Source organism: Trichechus manatus, unplaced genomic scaffold (genome assembly GCF_000243295.1).
Source record: "Trichechus manatus latirostris isolate Lorelei unplaced genomic scaffold, TriManLat1.0 scaffold00144, whole genome shotgun sequence".
Classification (NCBI taxonomy): domain Eukaryota; kingdom Metazoa; phylum Chordata; class Mammalia; order Sirenia; family Trichechidae; genus Trichechus; species Trichechus manatus.
Genome location: NW_004444080.1, coordinates 1,239,666 through 1,263,661, shown reverse-complemented (window position 1 = coordinate 1,263,661; position 23,996 = coordinate 1,239,666). Strand labels below are relative to the sequence as shown.

Genomic DNA, 23,996 nt, shown 5'->3' with positions numbered 1-23,996 from the left:
GTGAAGAATGGGAATTCCAGAACACTTAATTGTGCTCATGCGGAACCTGTATACAGACCAAGAGGCAACTGTTCAAACAGAAAAAGGGGATACTGCGTGGTTTAAAGTCAGGAATGGTGCGCGTGAGGATTGTATCCTTTCACCATGCTTATTCAATCTGTATGCTGAGCAAATAATCTGAGAAACTGGACTATACGAAAAGGAAGACAATCATTAACAACCTGTGATATGCAGATGACACAACCTTTCTTGCTGAAAGCGAAGAGAATTTGAAGCACTTACTGATGAAGATCAAAGACTACAGCCCTCAGTATGGATTACACCTCAACAAAAACAAAACAAAAATCCTCACAACTGGACCAATAAGCAACATCATGATAAATAAAGAAAAGACTGAAGTTGTCAAGGATTTCATTTTACTTGGATCCACAATCAATGTCCACGGAAGCAGCAGTCAAGACATCAAAAGACGTATTGCACTGGGCAAATCTGCTACAAAAGATCTCTTTAAAGTGTTAAAAAGCAAAGATGTCACCTTGAAGGCTAAGGTGCGCCTGACGCAAGCCATGGTATTTTCAATCGCCTCATATGCATACGAGAGCTGGACAATCAATAAGGAAGACCAAAGAAGAATTGATGCCCTTGCATTATCGTGTTGGTGAAGAATACTGAATATACCATGGACTGCCAGAAGAACTAACAAATCTGTCTTGGAGGAAGTACAGCCAGAATGCCCCTTAGAAGGGAGGATGGCAAGACTTTGTCTTACGTACTTTGGACATGTTATCAGGAGGGACCAGTCCCTAGAGAAGGACATTGCTTAGTAAAGAAGAGGGTCAGTGAAAAAGAGGAAGACCCTCAACGAGATGGACTGATACAGTGACTGCAACAATGAGTTCAAACATCACAACGATCATGAGGATGGCGCAGGTCTTGGGCAGTGTTTCGTTCTGTTGTACAGAGGGTTGCTATGAGCAGGCATCACTCATAATCAGTTTCAAAACACGGAAGACAGGCTAGAAAGAGACAAGTGCCACAACTTGGTACCTTTTACCAAGCATAATCCCCTGAAACCCATGCCTCTACAACAACAACAAAAAAAAAATGTAAGCAAAAAGCTTCAAAATGAGTGAAACTTTAAAAAGCCATGTTGAATCAGTTCTTAATTTGTTGATGTATACTACATAGACAACAGAATCACTTCTAAAAAATACACATGCCTAGGCCTCATCCTTGAAGATTCTGATTTCAGCAAAGAAAGTTTTACAACAGGCATTACACTGTGTCCCTGATTTACAGAAAGGATAGAGGGACATAGAGAGTGGGTGTGTTTGTGTGTGCCTGTTACGTTGCAAGGTGTGGAATCACCTTGCAGAAAGCAATTTGGCCTTTTCCTTCCATCCAGACCACACCTGAGGCAAATGAGTAGGGGGCTGACCAGACCAAGAGGGGCCACATGGGGGCCCAATGCTGACTAACTCTCAGGAAGTATGATGTAATCTAGTATGACTATGTGGGGAGGCCCGTAAAAGCCCTGAGTCCTGAGGCTGAGGTAAGCTTCCTGGTTGGTGACCATGCACGGGAAAGTATAGCACGTCCTTCTTTGGGACACAGAAGCTTCATGCTGGGACCCCTCCCAGATCTCACCCTATGTGTCTCTTCGTTTTTATCCTTTTTGGTTGTAACAAATCTGTAGCTGTAAGTATGGCATATTTTCTGTGAGATTCTGTGAGTCGTTCCAATTAATTAATGAACCCACAGGAGCAGTGAGAGCTGGCAGAGGCTGGTGTCTGCCTATTTGGCAGTCAGAAAGAAGGTGTCCTTCTAACTTGGAAGCTCTGACCTATCTCTGGGTGGCTAAGGTCAGAGAAGGCTGGATGGACAGCTGGTCTAAAGGATGGTGCCTGTCTAACTTCCGAGCTCTGACCCAGCTCCAGGTGGCTAGGGTTGGAGAGAGAGTGCTGCTTGGGGGGGAGGAGGGGGGGTGGCGATGAACCGGAGAAGTAGGAAGGTGAGGACTGGATCTATTCTCACATTTTGGAAATTGGATTCATGCTGATCCTTATCACCCAGTTAGAGGCAAAGGTTGGACTCACCCACCTTGCCCCTTACTCGGTGCACAAGCGTATACAGATTTACATACATGTCTATGCTCACAATTTTCTAAGTGATGTTTGAAAGATTCTTGCTGTGCAATGCTCAAAGGCCAAAGTACCTGCAGCATAACAAGCCTCAGCATTTAGACACACTTCAATCTAGTATCTTTATAACCTAATCCTTGTTTTGCCCAAGTCTCTGCCACACTGCCCTCCACCCCCAGGTTTTCCTCATCACATCATAAATTAAGAAAAAAAATGGCAATGTGGTAAAGAACTGTATAAAAACTGCAATTAATTAAAAATATGTACACATTGGAGATGAGAAAAGAATTTGAAAAAATAAAGCTGAGCTTAATATTAATATTTAAACACTTTTCTTAGATGCTTGATTTTAAAAATATAATCAAGTGCTCATGGACTCCAGATTTTCTGGAGCCATGAAGGCTGGATGAACCCCTGAAACTATTGTCCTGAGATAATCTTTAAACCTTAAACCAAAAATATCCCTTGAAGTCTTCTTAAAACCAAGCAATAGTTTAGCTTAACTATAAAAAATGTCTGCCTTCAGCATTATGCTCTTTTATGAATTATCTATATGGGATCAAACTGATAACAGCAACTTGAAAGATGAGACAGGAAGCTCTGGGGGCAGTGAGTTTATGTAAATGGGGAAGGAACAACTCAGAAAAGGAAGGTGAGAATGGCTGTACAACTCAAAGAATGTAACCAATATCACTGAATTACACCTACAGAAACTGCTGAATTGGTTATATTTTGTGGTGTATATTCTCAACAAGATAAAATAAAAAATTTTTAAAAATATACGATCAAGTAAAAAATGAAAAAGGTAAAGAATTGTGAATATGATAACATTATAGACCACTCTCCCTTGTAACCATAACTCATCGTTTTGCCATTTTAAATTCAAGCATGGAAACTAAGAGTAACAGTTATAATAGCCATGGAAAAACAAAGTCTTGTTGGAAACGAAGTAATTGATGGTACAGTAACTATTCTAAATGCAGCCATGCTGGCAGAAAAAAAAAAAAGTTTATTAAGTCCTTCCAAATTAGCACCTTTCATTTTCCTAACTAGAATTCAATCCAGTATTTTAAACAGTAAAAAATAAAATAAATAAAAAATACTATCCTTTTCCTTAATTAAAATAATTAAGAATATACTAAGCACAGTTAGTGTTTCCAATTCTATGAAACATTAGCCTTATTAAAAAAAAAAAATCAAAAGATGTATTTTATCAGGCAAACCTGCTGCAAAAGACCTCTTTCAAGTATGAAAAAGCAAAGATGTCACTTTGAGGACTAGGCTGCACCTGACCCAAGCCATGGGATTTTCAATCGCCTCCTATGCATGCAGAAGCTGGGCAGTGAAAAACGGAGACAAAGAATTGATGCCTTTGAATTACGGTGTTGGTGAAGGATACTGAATATACCATGGACTGCCAAAAGAACGAACAAATCTGTCTTGGAAGAAGGACAACCAGAATGCTCCTTAGAAGCAAGGATGGAGAGGCTTAGGCTCACTTACTTTGGATGGTTTTTTTCTTCTCCCCCAGAGAAGAACCTGGTTCCTAATAATATCCATATATCTACTACTTTTCTCAAACCCATTATATACATGGTAGTTTCAGAATTGCTACACCCATACCATTCCCAATGACAAACTTACTAAATAAAGTTCACAATCTCTGTCATTCTTTTTATCTTTAGACTCAGCACTGTGTTTCAAAGTTACATGGGCTGGTTTTTTTTTTTTTATTTCAATGTGATTATGCTGTTCATTTGAAATACAGTTCTGTTCATTTGTTTTCTATTTCTATTTCAAAAAGAGAAAAAAGAAAAAATAGCCTTATGCCTAAATAACTGGATTCGTCCCTTGTTCTTTTAAAGAAATAAGTCTCCCTTTGTCTAACTAGAAAAAAATTATAACACAAAACAATGACATACCCAAAAAATATAAATCAGAAGCAAATTTTTAAAAGTTACTATATACACTTCAAATCCTGATGACGAATCACAAAAAAATCAAAAAAGCTTTTTGTAATGCTTGCTAATAGCTTACCACATTTTAATCCTCTTACTTAGCTAATGATTGGGCTGCCAATAACCTCAACTACCTAAAACGTGGTATGAACCACTAGTCCCAGCTTCCCCCAAAGACTGAATATTGGAGTCAAGCAGGACTACATGCACCTGCACTGCAGTGTACTATCCTATTAGCAATTAAGTTGCTTATCTTTTCTCAGCCTCAGTTTCATCACTCATAAAGTGGTTGTAAGGATTAAAAATGGTAATATATTTTAAATGCTTAGGAATGTGCCTGGGCACACAAAATATAAATATTTACTGACAGTTTACTATTATAAAGCTCAAGTACCTTAAGCCACAGAAGTAATCTACCAGACAGATTTATATGTTAAATTGGTAGTAGATTAGAAACAAACACCCTGGAACATTAGAAAGTTAACATAAATGTGTGAGATCACAAAACTACTATAGCACCTCAAGAGCACTTTACATCAGATTATTACAATATAATGAAGTTATGTATGTCATAATGATGAATTTGTATCATCTGAGGAATTTCCATTCAATGTACTTGGATTATGAAGGTAGGAAATGTAAAATTAAATTGAAAAGATTTATATCAGAAATTATTTAAATAATTATAGTATTTTAAAAGGCCACATTTCAGTTATTTTGAAAATCCATTTACACAGACTTTATGATCTATTACAAGTTTACTTCTTAAAAAGGAAAGGATCTCAAGTAAAACATTCAAATCAGAATTCTTAAAATTTTATGTCAGTTATTCATGGGACTACTTAACTTGCAATACATGATTTATTACAAACAGAACTGTATTTATTAGAGGGTTTTCTTTTCCTCTGAATCCTGTTATAGCAGTACTCATGCATATACTCTATATATTGAAATTAAGTGATAAACATCAGTATTTTATACAGCTACAGTAATGATTATGTAAATATAATATGCCGAGAAATATGGAATGTAAATTTTGTTAATTAGACTAGTTCAATCTACTCATATGATTATTCAATTTTTTCATAGAAAATTTTTTCGTAAAAATCTTTTCGTGTAACAATGAGCAAGCTCACGAAATGTAAGGAAGTCTATCTCTTAATTCTACTCTTTTGGGATTTGGTAAACGGTATATTTACCCACACATGGGGTTACCATAAGCTGGAATCAATTCAACAGCAACTAAGAAAATATTATAGATTTTCAAGATATTATAGACTTCTCCATAACTACGCCTTCCTTCCTTCCACTCCCCTCAACTGCACCAAAATGAAAAACTAGCTATAACCTGAGCTGTTCAGTCTGGCAGGGAATCTTCTCTAAGATCCCAAATCTTAGGTAAAACCAGCTTATGCCTATGAAAGAATCATCTTCCAGATGGTTTTATTTCTCAGGATCCTTAGCCTAAAATAAAGGAAGCCCTGGTGGCATAGTGGTTAAGAACACGGCTGCTAACCAAAAGGTCAGCAGTCTGAATCCATGAGCCACTCCTTGGAAACCCTATGGGGCAGTTCTACCCTGTCCTATAGAGACACTATGAGTCGGAATTGACTCGACAGCAATGGATTGGTTTTTTTGGTACTTGGAAAACAGCGGCCCTGGGTAGCACAAGTGGTTAAGAGATCAACTACTAACTGAAGGTTGGCAGTTCCAATCCACCCAGAAGCACCTCGGAAGAAAGGCCTGGTGATCTACTTCTGAAAGGTCACAGCCTTGAAGCAGTTCTACTCTGACACACATGGAGTCACTATGAGTCAGAATCGACTCAATGGCAACTGGTTACTTAGAAGGCACAACTACATGAATGAATCTCAAAATAATTATGCTGAGTGATCCAGGGCCATAGACATTATCCTTCTTAAACTTATTACTCATATAAAAGTCCCTCCCACCCTATCCAAATAAAGTGGTTATTGAGCCTCTGGATAAACATGTTTGGTGTTCACCAAAAGATTCATAACACCATCCAAAAAAGTAAATAAATAAGGGAGAGGCAAAGGTTGGAAAAGAAAGACAACTAAAACAGTAAAGTATAGGAAAATACTGGAAGGTTGGACAATATTGGTAGGAGGATTAACCATGGGGGAGAAATGGGCCATTTTTTCTTCTGAGACTGCGGAAAAAGAGATTTTAGAGTCAGTAATAGATAGGTTAAAAATTACTTACCACCAAGGTGGGTGCTGTCAATAATCCCCAAGCAAAAAACTCCAAAAAGATGACAATAACCGCATGATAAACACTGGGAGAACCGATTCCTTGAGGCTATAAAAACAAATTTTTTAAAAGTTAACAAACCAGTCAGTATATTCCAGGATTACTAACAATAATGGCAATAGTCAACAAATATTTATTAAGAACATACATGTACTGGATACTGTGTCAAATATCTGGACACTCACTGGCCCTTTCCCTCAATGAGCTGATGACTAAGTGACAGGGACAAAGACATTAATTAATTAAGTAGCAGTGTGCAATGGAAACACATGGAGTCCAGGGTGGGGATGGGAATATCATGATATAACAGAGTTAAGCAGGGTGGGGAAGTGAGGAGGGGACGAGGGGAGGAAGGAAGACAGCCCAGACCAAGGTAGCAGCCTGCACAAAAATCCCAACACTTGTGAGCATGAGGCATTGCAGGTCTCATATGTAGTTCAGTATAAGTAGAGCATGGACTGCACGTTGGAGAGTATCGAGAAATAAGCTAGAGGCACACAAGGAATAACTTCCATGCTAAGGAGTCTACATTTAATTCTGAAGGCAATGGGGAGCCACTAAAGGATGTTAATTAAGACTCGTGATCAGATGAAAGTTTTAAGAAAGATCATTCTGGCAAAGGTGTAGCAGATGGATTAAAAGGGGGCAAAATTAGAGGGAAGTTAATAGAAGGCTACTGCACTAACCTAAAATCATAGTGAAACATGTGGCAAGAATATAACAGGTATCAGCATGATTCAAAAGCAGAACCCCATAGTATGTGAGATGTGGAATCAGATACATACAAGAAAGAAAATATAAAATTAGGTTTATACTGCTGCTAGAGACGTCTTAAGAATTATTTCAGTCTGCTGAATTCCATATTTTTACAGACAATATTAAATAGATGGACATACAAATGACCTAAAAAAAAAAAACCAAACCTGTTGCCGTTGAGTCAATTCTGACTCAAAGCGACCCTACAGGACAGAACAGAACTGCCCCATAGCATTTCAAAAGAGTGGCTGGTGGATTCGAACTGACTTTTTGGTTAGCAGCTGTAGCTCTTAACCACTGCGCCACCAGGGCTCCAACACAAATGACCTATATAACATAAATTCAGTCTCCACTAACAAGAGTTTGTCTAATAACAGAAAGATAAGATTTTCTAGCTAAAAGTCGAAATTACTGCTGTTTGACTCCTTCAATCAACTTAAAAAAAAATTTAAGATCTGTATTAGGATTTGCATGCAAATGAATATACATTACAATGTTATACTTAACTTTTATAGTATATTCAATACCTTATATTTCTCTACACACTAAAAACAATGCTGTGTCATTTTTAATATCACCATAATGCATCATCATCATTTAAAATAACAGATGCCTCTATCAACCTGCAGAGTTTAGGTACCTGTAAATGCCCTTGGTAGAATCTGCAGTTGAGAAACAAGACAAAAGGTGGGGGGAAAAGAAGTGTTGAAGAACCATGGCTTGGAATGAATCTATGCAAGATCTCATTCATTCAACCAACACTTACAAAGCACCTACTATGTACCTGAGGTGCTAGGGTAACAAAAATAAGTAAGACATAGTCCCTACCCTCAAGGAGTTCACAGTCTAGAGGGAGAAACTGCATAATTATCTGCTTATATGTAAATGCAGTAAAAGAAATATGCAGAGGTTAGGAAGCAAGGAAAGGGTATTATAGGAAAAGGAAGTAGTGTGGACAGTCACATCAAAGAAAACTAGAATGAAAAATGAATTATGAATGAAGTCACAAGGGCCATGACAGTTTAAGGCTGCTGCGGAATCAGGTCTAATCGTGGAGTGAAGAGAAGGGAGACAGAAGCGGTAGCCTCTAAGCTTTATTAAAGAGCTTCCCTTCTTTAGAGACACAGGAAACCACTGATGAGTTTCAAGCACTAGAATGATGTAATCAGACCTGCATTTTTTTTTTCAATATATCACTCTGGTGAGTTCATGGAGTTGTGATAAAAGTGAGGAGAAAACTGTATGCACAAGTAGGCTATCTGAATCAGCTCAAGCAAGAGATGATGAGGGCACGAAATAGGGGAGTGATATTGATGCTGGAGAGGCGCAAACAGATTAAGTATTTAGGATTTGGAACTGGCATAACTTGATAAATGTGGGCAGGAAAGAAGAGTCAAGAATGACTTCTAAGTTTTTATCTTGGCTGTTCAGTGGTGGCAGCTGGTGGCTTCCCTGCTCTTCCCTGCCTGAGGTACTTCAGGTTCTGTGTTCAAGAGCCAGCCCATTTACTTGAGACATTTCTAGTCCTTGAGCCCCTATTAAAACAATTATTCAGCAGTAAATGTGAGCCTGAAACCACCAGAGTGGATGAGATTATCTGCAGAATATGAAGTGCAAAAAGAGCAGTGGGATAATAAAGAACCCAAGGAACATCTAACATTTAAGTAATAGGCAGAGAAAAGGGAACCCATGAAGAAGATAAAAAAGGAACAGAGAACTATCAGAAAAATCAAGGGAATAGTGTCACACACGACAAAGCAGCAATTTCAGGAAAGGGTGATGACCACTACCAAATAAAGGAAGTATAGTAAGATATGGTCAGAAAAATGTTCACCATCGTATATACCCAGCGCCTAGCAGAATATCTGGTAGAACTTCTCAGGGCCTTTAACATGTTATTTACATTATGAATCTCCAAGAAGATACAGTACATACTGTTTTTCAAATTTGACTATGGAACCCTTCTTTTTTTACACAACACATAACAGCTCATTGAACATTTGTGTTCCTTGGAACACTGTTTGGGAAATACTGATTAAAAAGTAAGATGACAATTATATAAAACCACACAGCACAAAAAGGTTAGAAGAAAATAATGTGCTAAAAGCGCTTCTTTGTTTAGGTGAAGAACATTTCATCAGTCAAGGAAAACGTCAAGGAAGGCTTCCCAGAGGAAGTATAATCTAAGCTGAGATCTGAAAGTCCAGGGGGAATGAATGATGTCGGGATGTCAGGCATGTGGGGGGAGGGGAAGGGAGTGGAGGATGATGAGTGCCTGAGGTAAAGGAACAGGATATGCAAAGGCCAGAAGATTACATTGTGGCTTATTTCAGTATTTAATATCTAAGGAGGAAAGTGGTAAAAGTTGAGGCTGGAGAGGTGAACAGAGGCTAAATCAAAAAAGGTCTTTTAAGTCACATTAAAGAATCTGGGAAGCGAAGACAGCAGAGAAATCAAGAGTAAGATTACAAGATTGTCTTTCTAGAACTGTAACTTTCACTGCAGTTTCGCAAACAGGTTGAAAGGGAGGCAGGAAGAACAGAAGGCAGGCTATTGCAGAAACCCAGGTAAGAGGCAACAGTAACATGACAACAGTGGCTGTAAGGGATGGAACAGAGTGAATGGATTAAAAAAATAGGAGGCTGAATCAATAGGACTTAGCGGTTTACTAGACAGAAAAGAGGAGCGCAAGAGAGGATCGAAGGGGAAAAGGTAAGATTTCAATTTCTGGCTTGGTCAGCTGGGCAGTGAGGAAAGAAGAAAGCACGACCGAGGAATTTAGTTTTATGCATATTGGTTCGAGGAAAAAAACATGTACATTAGCTCAATTTAAAAGGCAAACAGACTGAGGATTATGCAAGAAATAACAAAAGACTAATATCTTAACAAAGTGAAGCATTCACAAAAATCAGTACAATAGCACTAAGGCATTATTAAAAAATACAAAAGACATAAATTATTTAAAAAATAGCTAACAGTTGTGTAATAGACACATTTACAACACCAACAACAAAAAAGTAGCTGCCGAGGCTGCTTTTATGCACAACCAAACACCTCATGGGATCTGGTTTCTTGGTTTGGAGGTTTAGGGTCATGGTTTCATGCGACATCCCAGTTAATTGGCCTAATAACATGTTTAGTGCTTCTGTTCTACCTCCTACTTTGTTGCATTGTGCCTAGGGTCTTAAAAGCTTGCAAGTGGCCACCCAAGACAAGACGATTGGTCTCTATTTGCCAGAAGCAACAGAGGAAGGCAAGTCATGAACAGGTGGAGGATATGGAATGTGTGTCTAATTGCCTCCATGAACAGCCTCCTCTATCATGAGACCAGAACTGCATGGTGCCTGGATACCATTACTGAACATTTTGATCAAAGATTCTATAGAATCCTGATCAAAAAGGGGAAAATGCAGAACAGAATTTCAAATTCTCATGGAATCCACTTTCTGGAGCCATGGTGGCTGGCTGAACCCCTGAAACTATTGCCCTGAGATAATCTTTAAGCCTTAAACCAAAAATATCCCTTGAAGACTTCTTAAAACCAAACAATAGTTTAGCTTAACTAGTAAAGAATGTCTGCCTTGAGCTTTATGCTCTTTTAAGATTTATCTATATGGGATCAAACTGATAACAGCAACTCAAAAGGTTAGATAGGAAACTTAGGGGGCAGTAAGCTTATGTTAATGAGGGAGGAACATCTCAGAAAAGGACGGTGAGAATGGCTGCACAACTCGAAGAAAGTAATCAATGTCACTGAACTGTATATGTAGAAACTGTTGAACTGGTATATGTTTTGCTGTGTATATTCTCAACAACCAAAAAATATTTTTAAAAATAGCTAACAACATTCTATCCTAAGGAAATAAACATTCAGAAAATGATCTACCACAAAGATGTTCATTACAGCATCGTTTATAGTAGGAAAAATGGAAATTAAATGTTAAACATTTAGCTACATATTCTATTATCAAATCACAGAACAAAATTTAGATGGAATAATATGCTGCCAAAAATGTTCATGGATAATTTTAAATGACATGCAAAACTGCTTACAGAAATACTGAATTAAAAAAATATCAAAACAGGATATAAAATTGTACATGTAGGGTAACTGATTTTGTTTTATGGAAAAAAAAAACTCACCTCAGTGTTAACAGTATTTTTATTGGGTAGTGATTTTATAAGTGACCTAATGCTTATTATGCTGTTCTATATTTTTAAATCCTTTTCTAATAAGCATTTTTATACTTTAAATGTTTTGTTTATTTAAGACAAAAACAATGGAAAAAGAAAGGCAGCTGCATATACTTGTCCTTCTCTCAAGCCATTCTTTCATATTTCTCAAAATTTGGAGAGAAAAGTATATTCACCCTCCCCCCCCCCCCAAAAAAAAAACTGAGGTGGAAAGCATATTTGCTTCTTCTAAAGCACTCGTAATTTTGAGAGGTGTATTATATCCACATTCATCTCTTGCTTTAAATGAATTCAAAATCAATACCATATCTTAAGAAAATCGACAAATTTTAAAGATATTTTACTGATTTGGAATTAAGAAAACTTCTGGGTAGGACTTTAGATGTAAAAGGCTGGTAGTTTTGTTTGTTTTTAACAGAATAAGCCATTTGATTATTTTTATTCAAAAAAGTTTTTTTTTAATTTTGTTTTCTGACTCTGTGCTTGTGCCTTCAACACTTTCACAGTGATTTGCTGCTCCTCAATAAGGTAAGCACGCTTGATTGTGTCATGAACACGTTTAGTATACACGGAGCCACCACAGGCCTCCTGACATGTTTTTTGTTTTGGACAACTTCTTAAGAACTTTAAGTCTCACAGAACGAACCCCTTGAAGCCTGGGCACACACCACATATGGATTTTGGTGCTGTATCAACTTCTTGGTATAAAGGTAAACAATTCTATTACCATGGGCTTAGGACAGTCTAGTTTTGTTAGAGGCTGTACTGTAGGACAGACTATGATGGTAGGCCAGATGCCGGACCATTGTGAATAAAAAGACTGGTGGTTTTAATGGAATACCTATCAAAAAGCAAAATTCCAGGATGATTTGGTACAGGGGTCATGGGCTAGGCAGAGAGAATACACGGTAAGGGATAATGATAGGAAGGGGGCAAATACTTGACCAGTGAGTGGTCTGCAACATCAAGAGTAGTGAGTTCAGATTATAAAGAGGAGATCAATCAGATGACATTTGAGGATGCTCAAGAGAATTCCAAGAGGGAGAAAGTAAAAAATTATGAAGGACACAAATCGGAACACATACTAACACATACCCAACCCCATGCCAAGGCATGCCACCTAAAACCATAATAATTACTATACCAAAAGTCCCTTCAGCAAAGTAATTCCTCTTACGGAGGAATGAGAGATGGTTCCATGGTAGTTACCTCTGACTTCAACCTCAGAAGTGAGAGATAATCTCCTTCAACCCTCACCTCCCCCCACCCAATCCAATTTCCCATGTTGCCAAATCATACTTTCCATTGGTAACAGACGATGGTTTCATCACCTAGGCATTTGGTTGAGCCTTTAAAAATCAACTTATTCTTTTAGTCTGAAATACTAGATAACTTCTACAGTCATGTTTTGCTACGTAAGGTACTTATTTTATTTAGCCTAAACTTATCTTTTTCAAGCCCATGTTCCTTGAGGCAGGCCCTGTGCTTTATTCTTTTATGTATCTGGTGCATGTGACACATGCATAGCACGAAGGTGCTTAATAACTTATAATGCTTTACATTCATAATCTTATTTACTCTTCCTAATAATCTTTCAAGTTAGATACTATTATCTCTATTTTACAGTCCATGGTGATACAGCAAGTAAGAGATAGAGCAGTCAATCCAAGCAGTCTGACTCCAGAGTCCATTTTAACCACAGTATACACTGCCACGGACTGTTATTCTCCTAAGTGTAGGGATCAATTCTTATCTATTTTAGTATCCCAATGCCTGATATATGTTGTTGTTGTTAGTTGCTGTCAAGTCGATTTCAACTCACGGTGATCCCATGTGTGCAGAGTTAAACTGCTCCATAGAGTTTTTCAAGGCTGTTACCTTTCAGAAGCAGTTTCCCAGGCCTATCTTCTGAGGCACCTCTGGGTGGGTTCAAACTGCCAGCCTTCTGGCTAGTAGTCAAGGGCTTAACTGTTTGTACCACCCAAGAACTCCTGCCTGGTATACAGTGGTTACTTAATGTCCACAGATTGAGTGAAAGCTCTAATTGTAATGATCTCTAAACTGCTGGGGGACTTAAGTAAACTACTTCACTTCTCTGAGCAGTAAGGGATAGACTATTTTCTTTATCTAGCTCTAAAATTCTGAGTCTATGACTGCCCAATCGACATAAGTTTGTGAATCTAGCAGTTACTATGCAAGATATTAGCTTTAACAGCTTTGCAGTATTCCTATCAGGGGCTTATGTGGATTTCTGGCCAGGAGACAAGAAGTTGTTCCACCAATAACTGGGCATTACAATGTCATTATAATCCGATTTATTAAACAATGAGAATAAGCCAAACCGAGGTTCATTCTTAAAAACATCTGGTCTAGACTTCTAGGCCAGTCTAGACATCTAGACTAAAAGAAACTAAAGAAATATAGCAACTAAATGTAATGAATCAAAAACAAAACAGCTATCTATAAAAGACATTATTGGGAAAATTGAAAAAATGTGAATATGAACTATATATTACATAATTTTATTAACATTAAATTTTCTCTGTGGTAATTGTATTGTGGTTCCATGGGAGAGTATCCTTACTCTTAGGTGATATATTCTGAAGGTTTTAGGGATAGTGTCATGAAATCTACAATAGCTCTCAAGTGGTCTGGGGGAAATGAAAAGCATAGGTAAGAGAAAGAGAAAAGCAAATGTGGCAATTTGTTAACAACTGGTGAACCGTGAATCTATGTGATGGGTAAATGAATGTACATTGTGTTATTCTGGCAACTTTTCTACAGTTTTTGAAGATTCTCAAAATAAAAAGTTGGGAAAAATAAAAAGTTACAAGGGAGAATAGTTTTGAACCTAGAATATCATCCTCTGACAAGTTATGGATAAAATGTGAGGGTAAGAAACCTTGTCTTTTTTTTGTACAATACTTAACTGACTAAAATAACTTACAATAAAAGTCTTACACAAAAGATATGACACTAAAACAATGAGCAACAAAATAGATAAACAAGACCTCATAAAAATTGAAAACATTTGTTCATGAAAGGACTTGATCAATAAAGTGAAGAGAATCTACAAATTGGGAGAAAAATTTTGGGAACAGTATATTTGATAAGTGTTTAATATCCAAAATATAAAAAGAACTTCTACAACTTAATAACAAAAAGACAATCCAATCAAAAAATGGGCAAGGGATTTGAATGAATATTTCACTGAAGAAGAAATACAAATGGCCGAAAAGCACAGGAAAAGATGCTTGACGTCATTAATTAGGAAAAAATGTAAATCAAAACCACAAGGAGATACCACTTCATACCCACTAACATGGCTATGATTAAAAAAACAGAAAACAACAGGTGGTGGCAAGGATGTGGAGAAACTAGCACCCTCATCCACTGCTACTGGGATTGTAAAATGATATAGCTGCTGTGGAAAACATTTTGGCAGTTTCTCAAAAAGTTAAACATAGAATTATTATATGATCCAGCAATTCCACTCCTAGATATATACTCAAAGAATTGGAAACAGGAATGCAAACAGATACCTGTTCACCAACGTTCACTGCAGCACTACTCACAATAGGCAGAAGGTGGAAGCAGCCTAAATGCTCATCAACAGATGAATGGATAAAGTGTAGTATAGATACACAATGGAATATTACTAGCCATAAAGAGAAATGAAGTCCTGATACATGCTACAACATGGATGAACACTGAAAACATTATGCTGAGTGAAATCAGTCACAAAAAGAAAATATTGTATGATCTCACTTATATGAAATATCTAGAATAGGCAAGTGTATAGAGACCAAAGTTAATTAGTGGTTATCAGGGATGGGAGGGAAGGAGGAGAAAAGGGGGCCTCATTGCTTAGGAAACACCAAGCTTCTGTTAAAGGTGATGGAAATAATTTGGAAACGGATAATGGTGATGGTTGGACAACATGATAAACAAGATTAATGCCACTGAATTGCACATATTAAGAATGATGAAATGGTAAATGTTTTGCAATATATACATTTACTACAATTAAAAAATTCCTACACCAAAAAAGGCAAAGATACTTAATTGACACTGTTCGATAATTTCCACATTTGGTTTGATCACCATTCTTTGGAATAGGCATAAACATGGATCTCTTCCAGTCGGTTGGCCAGGTAGCTGTCTTCCAGATTTCTTGGCACAGACGAGTCAGCACCTTTAGCGCTGCATCTGTTTGTTGAAACACCTCAACTGGTATTCCCTCAATTTCTGGAGTCTTGTTTTTCGCCAACGCCTTCAGTGCAGCTTGAACTTCTTCCTTAAGTACCATCGGTTCCTGATCATATGCTACCTCCTGAAACAGTTGAACAGCGACCAGTTCTTTTTGGTATAATGACTCTGCGTATTCCTTCCATCTTCTTTTGATGCTTTCTGAGTCATTCAATATTTTTCCTGTACAATCCTTCAATAGTACAACTCGAGACTTGAATTTTTTTTTTTCAGTTCTTCAGCTTGAGAAATTCCAAGTGTGTTCTTCCTTTTGGTTTTCTAACTCCTGGTCTTTGCACATGTCATTATAATACTTTACTTTGTCTTCTCAAGCTGCCCTTTGAAATCTTCTGTTCATCATTTCTTGTTTGCTTTAGCTACTCGACGTTCAAGAATAAGTTTCAGAGCCTCTTCTGACATCCACCTTGGTCTTTTCTTTCTTTCCTGTCTTTTTAATGACCTCTTGCTTCCTTCATGAATGATGACCTTGATGTCATTCCACAACTCATCTGGTCTTTTTGGTCACTGGTGTTCAACACGTAAAATCTACTCCTGAGATGGTCTCTAAATTCAGGTGGGATATACTCAAGGTCATATTTTGGCTGTCGCAGACTCATTCTAATTTTCTTCAGCTTCAACTTGAACTTGCACATGAGCAACTGATGGTCTGTTCCACAGTCAGCCCCTGGCCTTGTTCTGACTGATGATATTGTGCTTTCCATCGTCTTTTTCCACAGATGTAGTCAATTTGATTCCTGTGTATTTCATTTGCCAAGGTGCATGTGTATAGCTGCTGTTTATGTTGCTGAAAAAAGGTATTTGCAATGAAGAAGTTGTTGGTCTTGCTAAATTCTATCATGCGATCTCTGGCATTGTATCTACCACCAAGGTCATATTTTTCAACTATCAATCCCTCTTCTTTGTTTTCAGCTTTCACATTCCAATCACCAGTAATTATCGATGCACCCTGACTGCATGTTCAATCAATTTCAGAAATGCATAAGTTGGTAAAAATCTTCAATTTCGTCATCTTTGGCTTTCATCTGTGAACTTTTCATGGATGGACTTAAAAAAAAGTTCTGTAGAAAATACTGTAACTATAAAGCTGCTTTTATCAGCTGCTGAGGTTGCTTATGTACGACCAAATACCTCACGGGATTTGGTTCCTTGGTTTCGAGGTTTAGAGTCATGGTTTCATGGGACACGGCAGTTAATTGGCCTAATATTGTATTTAGTGCTTTTGTTCTACCTCCTAGTTCACTGTGTAGTGCCTGGGGTCTTAAAAGCTTGCAAGCAGCGATCCAAGGGATAACAATTGGGTCTATACTCACCTGGACCAACAGAGGAAGGAGATCTGAAACAGGAGAAAAAATGGAATGTGTGGCTAATTGCCTCCATGAACAACAGCCTCCTTTGCTAGGAGACCAGAAGAACTGGATGATGCCCTGCTACCGTTACTGAACATTTTGATCAAAGATTCCATAGAAGAATCCTGATCAAAAGGGGAAAATGCAGAACAGAATTTCAAACTCTCATGGAATGCACACTTTCTGGATCCATGGAGGCTAGATGAACCTCCGAAACTACTACCCCGAGGTAATCTAAAATTTAAAACTTGAACCAAAAATATCCCCTGAAGCCTTCTTAAAATCAAATAATAATAGCTTAACTAGTAAAGAATGTCTGCCTTGAGCACTGTACTCTTTTAAGAACTATCTGTAGGGGATCAAATTGACAACAGCAACCTGAAAGATTAGATAAGAAACTTAGGGGGGAGGGAGTTTATGTTAATGGGGAAGGAACAATTCAGAGAAGGAAGGTAAGAATGGCTGCACAACTTGAAGAATGTAATCAATGTCACTGAGTTGTAAATGTAAAAATTGTTGAATTGGTGTATGTTCTGCTATGTATATTCTCAACAACAAAAAATAAATTCAGCAAAATAAAGCTGCTTTCATGGGTTCCTGACAAATTATGGCATGGGAAGAAATGTAATATTTGACATCATGTTTCCTCTTCTGCAAAGTCAGTGGTATTTTTCTTGTTTCCTCTGACTTTAATCAAGCAGGGTAAGGTTTACTGTATCTGCAGAGCAAAAAGAAAACCAACCCCTAAATTTCCTGAAAGTATGAATCATCATAAACATGTAATGACCCCATTATGCTTATCAAGTCATTTTGACTTAATCTGCAGTGTGAGACTTTAAAATTATTTTATCAATATGCTCTGGATCAATTTTAAAAGGAGGGATATTCAATATTTGTCTATCATCACAGAATTAAAGAGGTATTTAGTTAGACTACTCCTAAATAAAGTATACTTCTTAAAAACATTCAACAAGAATTTAATGAGATCAAGTTTTACTCTAACCAAAAAAAAAAAAAAAAAGGCCTAGAGCTTATTCTTAAGTTGTATTGCTTTGTGGTTTAAGTTTTGAAAAAATAAGTAACACGAGAATCTAATCCATCCTTCTCCATTCTTAGATGGAAAAGATGTGGCTGTTAAATTAAGTTAGGCCATCATTACATTCATTAGGTGCTTATCCCTAAGAGTATTTAATGGGTTATACTGTTCAAATAACTACAAATTGAACTCACTAAAAAGGTAAAATAAAGTCACCAACAACACAAAAATCAAACCATCATTAACGTCTAGGAGGGTGCCTAAACCCAGGACTGGTCTTAGTGTGATCTCTTAATTACTCAATTTTATATAGCTAAATGATGAAATATTATCTACTACTCCTTGTTTTGGAGCCCTGGGGGTACAGAGGTTAAGAGCTATGGCTGCTAACCAAAAGGTCAACAGTTCGAAACCACCAGCCGCTCCGTGGAAACCTTATGGGGCAGTTCTACCGTCCTATAGAGTCGCTATGAGTCAGAATGCACTCACCGATAATGGGTTTGGTTTGGTGTTTTGTTTTTAACCCCTTGTTTTAAAAGGGTCCCTAAGAAGGGAAAGTGTTTCATGTGGTAGAATTCATACCTATTTACACATTACTAAGAAAGTAGGCCTATTATTAAGAATTAGCTACTATATCTGACCTTCAAAGAGAAAAAATCCATTTCAGGGATCTTGATGTTCCCTCACTGAAACTGTCAACTGTTATTTTAACTGGTACTTCTAACTCAAAATAACTTAGTAAAAAGACAACTTGTACTTTTAAATAATTTTTAAAAATTAAATAATATATATCTGTTAAATGCTAGGAAGACTACCTGGAAAAAGCTATTTCGTTTTACCTAAACTTCTAACTTTTGGTAGCTGCAAACAAGTTACACTTCAACTGCAAGTGCATTTCTGCAGATGCTACTGGGAAGCAGAGGAACCGGATATATAAACTGAGAAAACTGCTTACTAATTTATCCCCAAACACACCAACCTAAAGCAAACGTTGAAACATGAATTTAAGAAGGCTGTCATTCCTGGTTCTGCCACACACCTGCCAAAGACAGTATACATTCTGATGTTGTCAGGCATAGAATATAGTTACTTTAAAGAACTGCTGCGTTCTGAGAGGCACCATGGGCCTTCCCCATAGCTTGCCTGTTAGCAACTGGGGGCTATTTAGCAGCTCTCTGGGGTTACAGAGGCCCTCAGTCAGAGAGCTAATCTATAACTACCTCAGCCATCCTTGTTAGGTGAATGGTGCAAAGGGTCAGAGTTTGGGTCCAGGCTTTTTGAAATGGTTGCTGACTCCTATTTACTCCTTCACAGAGTATTTAAAATAAATAAATAAAAATTGCTGCTCTGTTTCTCTGGGCATATTTCATTTTACAAACAAAATGCCAATTTTACTTTTTTCATATACTTCCCACACAGCAATTCACATATGCCTTGCTTTTTATCTAATCTTTAGTCATTTTAACAACTCACTTGTTAAAGAACTGTAATTTTTCACTGCCAGACATGCAGTCCCACAACTGTATTAGAATATAAAGATATGTAAAAAGTTTTAAAAAACCATAAGGAAAAGTCTAATTTTGATATTAATTATTCACGGGAATAACTCTTGAGCCTTTAACAGGAATGCTTATAAACAATTTGAATTCTGGAATGCACTTTTAATTCAACTGTCCTAAATGGTCTGCAATGAATAAGAGCTATATCAAAATGTCACACACATTAAAATTTATAACTAAAAACTGTACTTCTATACATGGATGCTTCAAAAGTAAATTCACCAATAAAATTACAGTTACTTTCATCAGTGAAATAGTATAGAGTGTATGATCAAATAAATATTTACTGAATTTAATCTGTGAAACTTATTCTTTAATTACTTATGCTGTTTTCAAATAGAATAACTGTTCTTAAACTTTTGGGAAAGTATGAACCCATCTGAGAATCTCCCTGGAAAAATATGTAGTCAAAGAAACTTTTGCAAACAACTTCAGGTTAAGCAGACCCAGTTAAGAACTCCTGATACAGAATCATACACTTTCAGGTAATTTATTTTAATTGTGTAGCACTCAAACAGGCAAAATATTAGTTAGCCTTACCCTGGCTTCAGAGCACCCTGAAATACAATTTCAAAAAAAGAAAAATATTTAGTAACTTACAATTTATCTAGTTCATTTATTAGGGTTCACTTCAGCTGTTAAAAACAATAATAAATCTGTTCTAACTTTTTGACAAGTCATTAAAAACACATTATTTTGTTTATAAGCATTAAAATTGGCTGAGCAGGTTTATGAAGACATCATTAGCAGAAGGAAAAGTGAAATAATTTTATTAACACTGTGGAACAGTAGTAAGAGAATGGAAGGGGATTGGGTTAGTACCATTGACCAGGAATGTGAAATACTGTTCATAGAGCCTGCCGTGTGTGGACCATATAGCCTCAGACACCTGCTCTTGAATGAATCCATCCACTGGTGGAACTTTTTTCTTTAAGCCCGGGAACTGTAGTATCAATAGCTCTAACACATTCTATGACACAACAAATAAAAAAAAAATACAAGAGGAACAGAACAATATCAAATGAGAATTGTTATTTCCTTTCTTAAAATATATTCACAACAACAGTGTGACCTATTATAAGTAGAGAGACATAAAAGCAATGCCATTTTAAAATCATATCTATGACTACAATAGTTACACTTCCCCCCCCCTCATTTACAGCTGGAGGATAGACTAAAATACAAATATTGCAAAAAGTTTCCCTGACATTTATAGGAAAATAAGTGTTCCCTGATTGTGTACTGGAATAAATAAAATTAAAATGAATTTATCTAGGAACTTGTTGAGTACAAAATATAAGTGTTAATTTATGTACTCGGTCCTGCAGGATTAAAAGATGTGTAAACAAAGCCCCTATTCTAAAGGGGTGTCCAGTGCTGTTAGAAAGGAGAGAGAAACATAAGTGTATAAAGATGAGAAATGATAACATCCTCATGCCCATAGCCCTCGAGAAAATTTTTCATTTATTTCGTATGCTCTCTCAAAAATATATTTGCTGGTGTAAAATTGTATTTTGTATCCTAAAGCAAGACATAAATTCATTACAACTTTAATAAAGAGAAAGATTAAAAACAATAACCTCTTCCAAATTTCACGATTTGGAATGAAAGCATCTACTGTGATATAAACCAAACAAAACCCCAGAGATAACAAAACAACTTTAAAAAGAAAAGGAAAGGTGTGTTTCTTCAACAGTCTCATACTAATCTTTTGCAAAGAATACTGATGGTAAATATCATTTGCTTTTATAAAATACAATCTTTCATTGGCTCATTTTGTAGATTTTATGAAGAATTTAAAAATATCAAGTCTCTGTGGTTGACAAAGGGAACTAATATTTCTTCTAAGCTATTTCTCTCCCCAGACAGTTCTTACCAACTTGGTTAAATAGCTATGATGATTTATAACTGATTTAATCAAGCAATGTTTTAATTAATCAAGTACAACAAAAGGATCTGAGGACTTCAATTTTGATTCTTTTTTCATCAAATGTCAAAGATAAGACATCCAGTAAGTCTTTAAGTTTGACAGCTAACAAAAAGTATACTATGAAATTGTTATACATGTCCCAAACTTTCTAAAGCTTAGCATATTGACTGTGCCGTCTTTTGAAATGTCAAAAGAAAACTGTCATTTATTTCAATTCAATTCAGCAAATCCTCAGTGGTAGCCTACTTGCATATTTAGCACTGTGCTAGCAGTTGGTCAGGGCTCCAATAAAATAGAAACAAAATAAAAGGAACTATTTCTGCACACTTCTCAGAAAAGTGAAACACGTATTTCACCTATCCATTCTATTTCAGAACGCGAAATTAAAGGATGCAACAAAGACCAGAGAGTGTAGCAAAGGAGAAATCTCAGCAAAAAGTGTAGGTGATTTTTTTCAATTAAAAATCTTACGTCCCCTGCTGGTTAACCACTGCACACTGCATAAAGTTTATTGTGATGCCAACTGTTTCTAAAAAGCAAATTTTTTTTCTTGTCCTCAATCTGTCTTCTTTTCAAACACTTTCTCTAATCCTTCAAGCCACGATCAATTCTACTAAGTATTTTTTATTCTAAGGAACAACAAGGTGATTACTGTTCTCTGAAAACTAGCAGACTTAAATCTAGGCCCCAGATGTCTACTATCATGCTTTTGACTTGGGGAAGTGAAGAGGAAAGCCCATCTTCCGACAATGTTTACAGTACTGTACGTAGCTATGGGACCCAGAACGATGTAGAAGAAAGCGAACGTGCTACAGGACCCCAGCGGGGTCGCCACGCCGACGCCACCCCGTTAGCAGCATATGGGAGGGTAAGGACTGCACCCCGGCCCATTCGAAAGCTCGGCTACGGCTTCCTGGGGCCTGGCCACCGAGGGGAGTCTGCGGAGGCGAAGTGCGCGGCGGGACCACGCACCGCCCGGGGACGCGGCGACAACAGAGCCCGGTAGCAATGTCTCCCCGCGGCGGAGGAGCGCGTGGGGGCTCGAGGTCACAGGGCCTCCAGAGGCGGCCGGAGGAGAGGGCGGCTGGTACGGTAAAAATGAGTGTTTTCCCCCCAAAAGAATGGGCCCCAGACGCCGCAGGCCGGGGCGGGGAAGGAAACCCCCTGGAGTAGCGGCGTGCGGGTTCGGGAATCGGAGACACCGTCATCGCTGGCTTGGCGGGGTAAGTGGGGACCCCAGCGTTGGAAGCAGAAAGAGATTGTATGGGAGGCCCCGAGAGACGCTCGCCGGCGCGGAACCCCAGCTCACCGTGCCTCCGTCCTTAATGATGATCTTCTTGGCCAGCATGATACTGCGGTTCGCGGCCCGTTTTTTCTTCTTCCCCTGGGTCATTTTACCATCCTCGATTCCTGGCGCTGCTGCAGCCACACCCGGGCCGGCCGGCCCCAGCGGCGAGTCCCGTCCCGCCTCTACTGCCGGGCCGAGGCGCTCGGGGCGCCCGCCGCCATCTTGAGGGCCCGGCCTGCCTCCGGCGGTGCGTCACATCGTGCGATCTGCCGACAAGCCCGCCCCGCCCACGTGACGCCGCAGCCGCAGCGCGAGCCCGGCGGGGAGGGGAGCCTGCCGGTACTTGAGTGCTGCCGGCTCTCTGCGAAGCTCCGTGCGTTTGGTTCACCAGCCCGCTTAATCCTCACAACAGTCCTGGGAGGCAGGTACTTGTTGTTGGCCAACTTTTCACAGATGAAGAAATGTTTCAGAACATTCTGCTCATAGGAATACAACCGGGAAAGGGTTGCACTGGAATTTTAACCAGACGTCGTAAACTATTAGCGGAATCTCCACGTGTGTTCTAACCAAGAAACAGTACAGGAAAGAAAAAACCTTTTCCAAAAGTAGTGCGTAACTGAAAAGGTAAAGGATAAATTGGTTTTTCATAAAAAGTCTTTTGTCTTTATGGCAGCTCAGGGCCGCCACTAGAACTCAACTGGAGACATCTCCCTATTCCCAGGACCTTTTTTTAAAAAAAAATTCCGTCAGTAATAATTTACTTGGCCTGTGTCACACACTTTGAGGAGCCCTGGTGGCACGGTGGTTAAGCTCTCGGCTGCTCCGCAGAAAAAAGATGTGCTAACCTGCTTCTGTAAAAATTACAGCCTTGGAAACCCTTAGGGGCAATTCTCTGTCCTGTGGGATCACTAAGAGTCAGAGTCAACTCAACAGCAGTGGGTATGTCACACTTTATAGGCCACTACCTTTTTTGCTGTATGATATTGTTTAAAAATCAATTTGATGGAGGAAAATTGTTAGGAAGGATAATTGATGGTAGAATATGGACTGCAGATTAAAGTATTATCACTGTTAAATTTTCATTTGATAACCACACAGTGTTATGTAAGAGGATATCCTTTTCCTTAGGAAGTATATAAACCAAACCAAACCTGTTGCTATCGAGTCAATTCTGACTCATGGTGACCTCGTGTGTTACAGAGAACCGCTCCATAGGGTTTTCTTGGCTGTAATCTTTATGGAAGC

At 38.1% G+C, this 23,996-nt stretch overlaps 1 protein-coding gene and 1 pseudogene across 1 annotated transcript in view; both read right to left on the bottom strand.

Annotated features, from left to right (window-relative positions):
- Positions 1-22,993, bottom strand: part of MFSD14A (major facilitator superfamily domain containing 14A) — a 55,701-nt gene extending 32,708 nt beyond the window's left edge. Inside the window, exons 1-2 of the mRNA XM_004385716.2 lie at positions 22,773-22,993; positions 6,326-6,421 (exon numbers count right to left, since the gene is read on the bottom strand). Of these exons, the coding sequence (XP_004385773.1) occupies positions 6,326-6,421; positions 22,773-22,856 (180 nt within the window). The 5' untranslated portion in view covers positions 22,857-22,993. The remainder of the gene's footprint in view (positions 1-6,325; positions 6,422-22,772) is intronic.
- On the bottom strand, positions 11,593-14,504 carry LOC111822250 (60S ribosomal protein L34 pseudogene; annotated as a pseudogene).
- Positions 22,994-23,996: the final 1,003 nt, after the last annotated feature.